Source organism: Olea europaea, unplaced genomic scaffold, assembly GCF_002742605.1.
Source record: "Olea europaea var. sylvestris unplaced genomic scaffold, O_europaea_v1 scaffold1264, whole genome shotgun sequence".
Classification (NCBI taxonomy): Eukaryota; Viridiplantae; Streptophyta; class Magnoliopsida; order Lamiales; family Oleaceae; genus Olea; species Olea europaea.
In genome coordinates this window covers 88,575-99,424 of record NW_019230089.1, presented here as the reverse complement: position 1 = coordinate 99,424, position 10,850 = coordinate 88,575, and the positions used below count along the sequence as shown (strand labels likewise).

Genomic DNA, 10,850 nt, shown 5'->3' with positions numbered 1-10,850 from the left:
TCGCCACTTCATGAACTTGAACGCGACTCTTACTTCTCAAATGTTCTATTCTCCACTTTCTTTATATACCAAGCAAAAACCAATAAAGCACTTAGTTGTGTAACACACCTCTCTCTATCTGTTACTTTTTCTCATTCACACTTGCTTCACAATTTTACGCAGTTATGGCTATGGACGATCCCATTTCTCTCTCAGATATAGAGGGTATCAAAATGAATTTTTTCTTTTTGTCAAAATTTTCGGGTAATATTCTGTACAATTTAATCAGTTTCAAGAATTGATTTGTATGCAGAAATAGAAAATCATGATCAGAACATTCTAAAGAAGCATGTCATGTTCTTTGATCGAAATAAAGATGGTATCATTTACCCCTCGGAAACTTTTCAAGGTATGTATTTAATGTTTCCTTTTATTTATTTCATCTTATTGTTGGCAAAAAATAATTTTTTTCAGGCAGTAAATTTAATGGCTATCTTTATTGATTACTGATTTTGCAGGGTTTCGAGCAATCGGTTGCGGGTATTTGTTATCTTCATTTGCTGCCATTTTCATTAACGTCGGTCTCAGTCGAAAAACCAGACCTGTAATTTCCTCATCTAATTTGTTTACATTCATATATATATATATCAAATCTCATTAACAAATGATCAAATAACATATTTATATATGTTTATATGTTATGGAATCGATGTATTTTCTTTGAATCTCGTTTTTTTCTTTTATTTAGGAATTTTTTTTTTTTTTTGGTAATGGAAACAAATTCTAAGAATTATCGTAAAAAAATATTTCCTTTTAATTGACAATTTTCATGTAAAATAAAGTTAAACGAATACCAAAATTTTTTTTCTTTTTTTTTTTTTTTTTTTTTGGCAATGGGAACAAGTCCTAGGAACAGTTGTAAAAGAAGATATCATTTTAATTAACAATTTTCATGTAAAATAAAGTCAAACAAATACCAAAAAAATACTTTTATTTTAACATTTTTCACGCAAAAAATTATATTAATCAAATACAGTAATTTATAATTTCCAAGAAAATAATTTCTATACAATTCAATTCCTTGAAATTCGTTTTCTTTCCATACAAATTCCATCTTCACAATCAAAAAGACCCTTATTTCTGATATTGCATTATACATGGGTTATGTGTATGGATTAATAGTGGAATTCAAATTTGGGTATTTTGATAAGGGATTCTGGATTGTTGATAGATAGTGAACACCCTGTTTGAGCCTCATTCTTTTGAAAATGTATTCTTCAACAGTGTTTTGACATCATTTCAATCGCACGTTCTCCAATCTAATATACACGTAAATCTAAAGTTTTTCCTTATTTTTTAACCACACATTTAGTGTTATTAATCTCTGGTTCTATTCTTTATTTTATTAGAGTATGAACAAAAGGTGAGGAGAGATGCTTTCATGTAAACATCAAGTTCTATCTTAGTTACCTAGAAAACAATATGTTGCACATCAATGTTGGATATATGTCCATTGAAGATAGGGAGACTAATAATAATTGCACAAATAATATAATTGTACTATGGAGTATAGTATAGCAGGTTTATGTTAGATATTTTTCAAATCAAATTCCACTATGTTTATTTTCATTGCATTTTGAGGGACGTCGTCAGGCTATCGTGAGAGAGCAATACTCATTTGGGTGAGGGCTCATTTGGCATAACTTTTGCATTTAAATTTGCTTTTGCTTCTCTTTCCTATAGAAGAGCTTTTGAAGGAAGCTGCCTTAATTTTTATTTGAAAACTAATTATTAAAATAACTTTTTATTCCAAAAATGCTTTTAGAAAAAGTCACACAAAACTAGCTTCCTCTAAAAGCATTTTTGACTAAAAAATCACTTGCATAAAATTAGCCAAAACATTTCAAAAGCAACTTTTGGATTTTAAAAGCTCCTTTTAACTTTTCAAAAGTCATGCCAAACAGATCCTAAATATAGTGGATAGGAGCTTACGCTTTTTGTGAGCGCTATGCAGATCCCCCTTATAATAAGAAAGAATTATAAATTTTGTGACATAGAAGTGCCAAACTTTTAAGACATGACATTTCCATTCTTAAGTTAAATTGGTGTGTCTATTTGCTAATATTGACTATGTTTAATTTTTTTAGCTTATAAAAAGACTATTTCATGCAAATGGATATCACTTGTGATGCATCAATTTCGTTCTCTTGTTCTTTTAGTGACTTAGAAATGGCACAGTGGTATTTAATTTTGGTATATGCATGTAGGGGAAATCCTTTTCTCTGCACTTCCCAATTGAGGTGGAAAATATCCACTTGAGCAAGCATGGGAGTGATTCTGGCGTTTATGACAAACAAGGAAGGTATTATTGACACTTTGGGATGACAACACATAACTAGGAGAATAATTCCTTTACGTCCTTTGACTGTTTATCCTAAGAATAAAAATCTATAACTCAACCTTGAGGAGTTAGCTCAGTGATTAGACATTGAGTTTGCTTACCAATGGTTACCAGTTCGAATCCCTCTCAGGGCCACTAGAGATTTATTCGACCGTTAACTTCAAAGTCTTGTGGAATTAGTAGAGGTGCACGCAAGTTGGCCCGAACACGCACGGTTATATAAAAAAATAAAAAATCTATAACTCGTTTTACAAGGCCGATGGTGTTCCCATATTATGATGTCATATCGGTGTCCTTTAGTGGAATTGGCAAGGAAATGTTGAAATAAATTACAGTTCTGCTTGGTGTACACTTTTGTGTACATCAAGTTTGACAGTTTATATATATATATATATATATATGTTCCCTCCAGTCATTTTTTTTTACTACACATCAAATGTCAAGCAAGATGTAAGAAGTTACATGTCTTCTAGTATTTTACATTGTTTAGTTGCTACATTTGGCAGTCGTACTGATGTTCTTTACAATCAGTCCATAATCCTTAATTACCGTAAACTATTCTTGTTCTTCACAGGCATCTAATTTCCTTTGTTAATACCAATATTTGAAGGTTTGTTCCGTCAAAATTTGAAGAGATATTTGTCAAGCACGCAAAAACTCATCCAAATGCCTTGACTTCAGATGAATTGAAAGAATTTCTCAAGTCAAACAGGGAGCCAAAGGATTATGCTGGATGGTATGTCAAAATTATTTTCTAGTCCTAGTAGCTATCTTATCTATTAAGTTAATCGAGTGAATTGTAGGGTGGCAGGCTTTTCGGAGTGGAAAATCCTATATGTCCTTTGCAAGGACGAGCACGGCTTGCTGAAGAAAGATGTAGTCAGAGCTGCCTACGATGGAAGCCTGTTTGAACGAATGGAGAAGGAGAAAGAATCTAAGAAGAAAGCGTAATCACGAATCTTAACCAAAAAAAAAAAAAAAAAGCTTTTAGATTTTAACATTACATTTAATTTACTTGCTTTGATTCTTTGATACACTGCTCTGCAGATGATTTATTCAACGAAATAAAGTTATTTTAGAGTAATATTTTTTTTTTGCAGCGTTACTTCTAATGTGTGAAGACATGCAGCGACTATGTTTGTGAATTATACATCTATCTGCTTTCATAATCTGAATCATAATTGTTTGATTGAGTAGATAAAGAGAGTGGTTATGCTATTTTTATGTACATTGAGTTTGTATTAAATACATAACAAGGAGATTGTATCCGTTTTCTGTGGGCATTCCTTCGCTTCATGAGGAATATTTGCAATGTGCTACTTGTTAAATATGCTGGAACAAGATGTGGGTCAGCCCTTTCTTATAGCTGAGTTGTGCCAAGGCTCGACTAGACCACTCGAAAACTAAGTCATGTCGGGCGAGTAGGGCCTAATTTACACCACTGGTGCAATATATCATATCTGCGGCCCCAGTGTCTATATTATTGAGGCTTGCTGGTAACTTGCTTTTGTTAAAAGTTTGCCTGATTAGTTCTGAAATCGATGTGGTATCTGTTTTTTCGGTCCCACTATAGGTACAGGGGAAAACTACCGAATTGGCACAGAAATTTGAAAAATGCTAACGTGGCACACTTCCTTAAAAAAAATAAAAAAGCAGATAAGGAAACATAAAAAGGAAGAAATAAAGAGACTGAATTGAAATCTTCCCCCACTCCAGCCATTTTGCCCTAGCTTCGCCTAACGACTTGTGCTCCAACCTCCGACAGTGAGACTGCCCGTCAAAATCTTCCCCCACTCCAGCCATTTTGCCCTAGCTTTGCCTAACGACTTGTGCTCCAACCTCCGACAGTGAGACTAGCCGTCGCACCAACCCTCCGACAGTGAAATCGATCGGCGCTCCAACCTCCACCTTCGACAATAGTAAGGTGGTACAAGTATGAATCGGATTTCTGAAAATATGATGAAGTGAAATCTCTTGCAATTTGAATAAGTTGTTTGGTAATTGTTAAAAGTCTCAATTCAGATCCTATTTCAAAAATTGTTGAAGTGAAATTTCAATGTAGAATTTGTAATTGCAGAATTAATACAAGCAGAACCTCGTATACATCGCCCATATTTACAAAAAAGCGCAGATATTTACTGATATAAACAATAAAATTCACATTTGCAGCCCGAACTCAGTGACCTGAATATAATTTTAGGGTCAAATTTATTTGCAGCACGTTTAGTGCAAGTGAGCTTCCTCAAAATATACACACACGTGCATGCTAAGAAAAACATATAAGAAAGATTGGAAGTGGACAGTGGATGATTCCGTCCAAATATCTCAAGAATTGAACTGACTTCAAGTTGGAAATTGTAAAAATGGAACAATTGGTTGCCTAGGAGAGGAAAAAGAAAGGGAAAAAATGGGGGAACTGGACCATATCAGTACTAATCCGTTTTGGTCAGTTTAATTTGATTTTTGAATGCTTGGAAAATAAATTGCAAGATATAGCATATATTCTTCTTATTTCACTTCCATGCCTTTTCTTTTCAAAGTCAGTGAGTTCTGTGACAATTGATGATTTCATAGCCAAATTCTATTACACGTTCGGCATAAAGTCCTGTGTGCTGTGCTACATTCAACAAAAAGAGTAAAACTCGTAAATGGACCAAATAGCTAAAATCCTAGAACTTGCTACAATGCTCGACTTTGAAAGCTTAACAGGCTGACATTTCGCTGGGAGAAATGGACTCTCGCTTGGCCGGCGATGGTGGAGAATCCGTCTATGGAGAAATGGACTCTCAGCGAACACGCTTAATAGTTGGGGGTTTCGCACTTCTTGCTCGGCCGGAGATGTGGAGTATTTAAGTTGCGGGTTGCGTGGTCGGAGATATGGAGATTTGGTGGTGGATTTGTCTATTATTGGAGACGTGGAGATACGAAGATTTTGGTGGCAGGTTATCTTGCTTCCCTCTTTCTCAGATTTTTGGCTTCCCGCTTTCTTGATTAGTATTTTTTTTTGTTCTCCTTAGAGGGTGTTTGATAGACATTTTTATGTAAAAATGCATTTTAGAATAGTAAATTGATGTGAAATGTGTTGTTGAAAAATAAGAAAAAAAATTGATTTACGTGTAATATTATTTTAATAAAGAATGCGTGGTTAAAAAGAAGAGAGAGACAAATGCATTTTAAAGAAAATGGCTACCAAACAGGCTCTTAATATCGGTCTAGCTGTCTTTAGTCCCCTGCCATGTCAGTCATTTTTAAATTCCTGTAAGTTATCTGTTAAATACTCGTAACTTTTTCCTGTCTTTATCTCCCGTTAACAGACTATAGGACAATTTCTTGGCTACTTCTGAAACTTCTTGGGTCCATTTTACATCAATCATACAACTTGTACAATGTATTTTATAATTTGATTTACAATGCATGACTTGGCAAATATCACATCCATCTAATTGAAAAACTGTTTTTAAAATCAATTGTTAGAATTTTTCCAACACACATAGCCCCCCGTTTAGCCCCTATTTTGTAGAATTGAAAATTGGTGGAATAATATTTTTTTGAAAAATGAGTGATTGAAGGAAAAATTTTCGATTTACGTATAATAATATTTTATGAAAAATTATGTGGTTGAAAATAGGAGAGAAAAAAATATAATATAATGTAATAAAAATTAATGGGGGTTAAACGAAAGCATATTGTCAATCAAATTGAACAAATACATTGTCGAAGTGACTTTGTTCATTTTCCATTATGCCACTTGAAGCCTGAAGGGGAGTTCTATAAGTATATTGGTAGGCCTGTTTGCTCAAATCAAGACATTTAGGACCACAAACCACTCATGTCACAATCTCTCCCAAGTTGAGTGGGTCAGCCCCTTCTCTTTGTTACCCACTTTGCTTTCGAAGTGTCTTGACTTGAGTGGTTCAATATCTGAATAATTTTTTTTTTTTTTAGACAATCACATGTACTTTGTTTGATATAAATTAAGATCATGTTAAAAAAATATGTTCAACCCGATATCCGGGGGGCCTCATTTCGAATGGGATGGAGATTATCCACGTAATCAGGTAAACAAGACAGGGGCATGACATTGCCCCGAAGCGGGTACGGGAAACACAATCCCATCCCGCTATAATATATTATTTTTGTTTAAAGTTAATTTCAAATTTAATTTTTTTATCACACAAAAAAAATTATAATCATTTTTAAAGAAAACAAGAGTTGCTCTTAACAAGTCAAAAAAAAAATAGGGTAATTATATTCATAAACTAAAAATATTAAAAAAATAAACGGGCGCGATAAGCAGAGTAGGGGACTCGCCCAAACCTGTCCCATCTCGTTTTAATTAGATATGAGGCCGGGGCAAGGTAAAAAAAATACCCGATGATGTGGAGGGTGCCCGACCCACTCCCCATTGCCATCCCTACTATTTGGTACCCAAAATTTGATTAAAATTTAAGTCTAAATTAACAATTAACTTTAACCACACATTTTATAGGATCTACAATTTTTCAACAATATATTCCATCAATTTTTATTAAAATTTATTCAAATTTTAATTTTAATATCTAACAAACACAGGCAAAAATTCCCTTTTTAGGATATTTTAAATTTTTGAAAAGTATTTAAAATCTAAAATATTTCAGCAACAAGGACATGGTAGATCTGTGACAATGACTAATCACCCGTTAAAAATTGAAGTGACCATATTCTGACATCATTTTAAAAGTTTATATACAATTAAAATCATGTTTGCTGTACACTTAATTTTTCATTTTGTCACATGACAACATATCATTGAACAGTTAAAAAACAACACAATTTTTTAGTCCAATTATTTGTTGACAAGTTGGATAATGTCAATAATGATGTATAAAAAAGGTACACAAATGATATTTTTCTTACATTTGTGCCCTTCAATCATTCTCCCCCAAATATTAAAATATTAAAGTGGGGGTGGAGTAGGGGATTAAAATTTGAATAACAAACATTGCCCATGAATTAAGTTGTCCGAAAGTCAATACATCAGATATCATACATGAAAAGAATCAATATATTCAATCAAATCGGGCCACAAAAAATGTTGGAGAGAATGCCTTTTTTGGAGGGGAAAAAAATAGTGATGGCAGCAGGTAGGGGTGGCAAATGGACAGAACGGTTCGGGCTCGTAAAAACATGAGTCCAAGCGCAAGCCGAGCAGGTTGGTTTGGTGGGAGAGCCGAACTCGCTCGGCTCACAAATTAAACAAGCCCAGCTCGTGGGCTCGTTTATAAAGTGACCGTTTCGGTCACTTTTTCAGTGATCGTTACGTTTACTGACAAAAGTCAGTGACCGTTTCGGTTCCTAAAAGTTTTTTTTTTTTTTTATGACCGTTTCGGTCCTTTAATTTTTATTTATTTATTTTTCACTCTTCTTCTTCTATAAATAGTGGCATTTAGCCACAAAATTTTCTACAATTCACTCTCAACTCTCAATTCTCTTTCTCTCAACTCTCTTGTGTTGTGTTAATAGTTGTGCAATTTTTATATACAATTTATACAATATATAATTCTCATTTCTCAGTTCTCACTATATTTATTGAAATTTCATCCAATTTTCATTTCTTACTACATTTATACAATTATTCTTTTACTAGTTATTACTTATTACAATTAAACAAATGAATTCATGCTCATTTGTCGAAAACTTGTTCGGTGTGGGAGGAAACGAATCGCCTATAAAATCGCAAAGTCAATTTCGGAATCAATTTAAAGGTCTAAATGACGTACCTCTACCTGAAGATATTCCAGATTTGGATCTTCATCATCATGTAAGCGACAGTCCAAATTATCCAATTAATTTGGATGATGTTGACATTCCCGAAACGGAACACGATCAGGAAGAAGAGGTTGAATTTAACATTCCTGATGCAAGGGGAAAGCCAAAGGAGAAAAAACAAGCAAAATGTTGGGATCACTTTAAGTTGATTTCAAAGGGAAAAATCGTCAATGGAGTTCCAGAATCCAAAGCAGTATGTAAATACTGCCAACAAAGATTGGCATGGCAAAGAAGAATTGGTACCATCCATCTCAACCACCATTACAAAGTATGTGCGGCCAAACACGGACTTATTCCAGGCTGTCAAACACAATTGCAATTTGGAAGTCCAGACGCCGGTGGTTCTGCTGCACCCCTATCCACGTGGGTGTACTCGGAGGAGAGAGCTCGAACCGGAATGGTGAAACTTGTTGCTGGTGCTGAGTTGCCTTTGGCATTAATTGACAACCAACACTACGTCTCGTATGTGAAAGAATATCTGCAGCTAAGGTACGTTGGGGTAAGTAGAAACACTTTTCGTTCTGATACAATACAATATTTTACTGAAACAAAACAACAATTAATTATGGATTTGCAAAAATATGGGGGTATCATATCTTTAACTTTGGATATATAGGAAGGGATTAATAAAAGAGCATATATAACTGCAACTACACATTATATAGACTCACTTTGGTGCATGCATAAAAAATTATTGTTTTTAGAATTATTAAATTTCCTTACAACGCTAATAATATATTTAATGCTATTATTAGTATTGTTATATAATATTAGTGCGAAAGTAAAATTCGTTCATTTACTTTCGATAATGCTAGTGTTAATAAAGTGGCTGCCGATAAATTGCATAGGGTACTGCAACCTGATTTTGGTGAGTATTTGTTTCATATTCGTTGTGTATGTCATATTTTGAATTTAATTGTCCAAAATGGTTTAAAACATATAAAGGATGAACTTCAAAATATTAGGAACATACTAATATATATCACAATCTTCCCAAATAGAAAACAAGCATTTTAGAATTATTGTACTGAAATAGGAGTGCAAAATGCTAAAACATTTGTTAGCGACGTAGGTCATAGGTGGAACTCTACTTACTTGTTATTAAAGTTATGTGAATGTTTTGAACATTTAATAACTGACTTTTATAACAATAGACATGTTAGAAGTGATGACGAGGGTATGTTGACTGAACGTGATTGACAAATAGCTTTGAAAGTTAAAAGATCTTTGACATCTTTTTATGAAATCACTAAAATTTTATCAGGCGTTTATTATCCTACCAGCTGTATGGCGCTTGAACGTTTTTATATAATTGAAAGAACATTTCATAAATATAAAAATGATCCTGATTTTAGTGAAATTATAATTGTTATGGAATTAAAATCTAGAAAATATTGAGAAGATTTGCATATGTTATTTCCTTTAGCATGCGTGATGGACCCCGATATAATTTATCGGGAACTAAATATATAATTGATCAAATTTCAAACGCCTTAACATTTGATACATCTATCACATATAGAAATTTAGAGCAAACATTATGTAAAATGTATGAATTATATGCGAACCGAATGAGTACCAATATTAGTCGGGTACCATCTGCACCTACTCCTTCTGTTGAAATTGTATAAATATGATTCATCTGCAATGTGTTCATCTACTGCCACTGTTATGTCGTCTACATCTGTATCTCATTCTCATCAAACATCTACGGCTCAAGCCATAAAGCATTGCCTGCTAAATTAATTGATTATTTCAATCAGAATATGCCAACAGATAAGACAATTAAAAAAAGTTCAGATAAAGTAATTGAATTCTAGCGAAGGTATGAACGACGTTGGCCAGTTATATCTGCTATTGCAAAAGATCTGCTGACACCTCCGGTTAGCACTGTTGTTTCGAAGTCTACTTTTAGTGCAGGTAAAAGAGTTTTGAGCGTGGTTAAGAGTCGAATCAAAGAAGATATTTTAGAAGCGTTAATGTGTGTTAAGAATTGGTAAGACGCTTATTTTGGACTACAAGATAAATATGCCGAAATTGCGTGTCGTCAAGTAAGTAATATTTGATTTAATTATATTGATAAAACTTTTCTTTTCTTATCGTTACCTTTAATTTCCTTTAAAAAATTGTACACGCTACAATAAATTGTTTGTATACAATTTTTAACTCCGCCTACTGAAAATTTAAGTAGCCGGTCCCAAATCCAAATAAAGAATGAGGGTTTATATTTTATTTATTTTAAAAAGAAAAATAAAAAAAATAAAGATTTAATTTTTATTTTTTCTATCTCTTTTAGTTAAAAAAAATGAAAAAAATTTCTTTCCACTAATTTAATTAAATTTTTGTTAGTACTTAGTACTATTACTACTATATGTCAACATTTTAAATTCTTTTTTAGAACAACGCTGTGTGTACCTTTACATATAATTTTCGAAATAAATCCCTTCTGAAAATTGAAAGGGCAATCGAATAATTTTTGAAGTGAAAAACTTCTGACAATTGAAATGACAATTATTCGATTGTCCTTTCAATTTTCAAAAGGGATTTACTTCGAAAATTATATGCAAAGGGACGCACAGCGTTGCTTGAAAAAATAATTTTTAATACTGTTTTAAATTTTCTTTAAAAAATTATACACGAACAAACAAACAAACAACACAAT

At 33.0% G+C, this 10,850-nt stretch overlaps 1 protein-coding gene across 1 annotated transcript; it reads left to right on the top strand.

The window, feature by feature from the left end:
- Positions 1-20: 20 nt before the first annotated feature.
- LOC111374605 (probable peroxygenase 4) lies at positions 21-3,701 on the top strand. The gene is made up of 7 exons (XM_022997301.1): positions 21-204; positions 293-388; positions 498-583; positions 2,247-2,341; positions 2,991-3,116; positions 3,184-3,327; positions 3,481-3,701. Exons 1-7 carry the CDS (start codon positions 165-167, stop codon positions 3,497-3,499), a joined length of 606 nt encoding a protein of 201 aa, XP_022853069.1. The 5' UTR covers positions 21-164; the 3' UTR covers positions 3,500-3,701.
- The last annotated feature ends 7,149 nt before the right edge of the window (positions 3,702-10,850 follow it).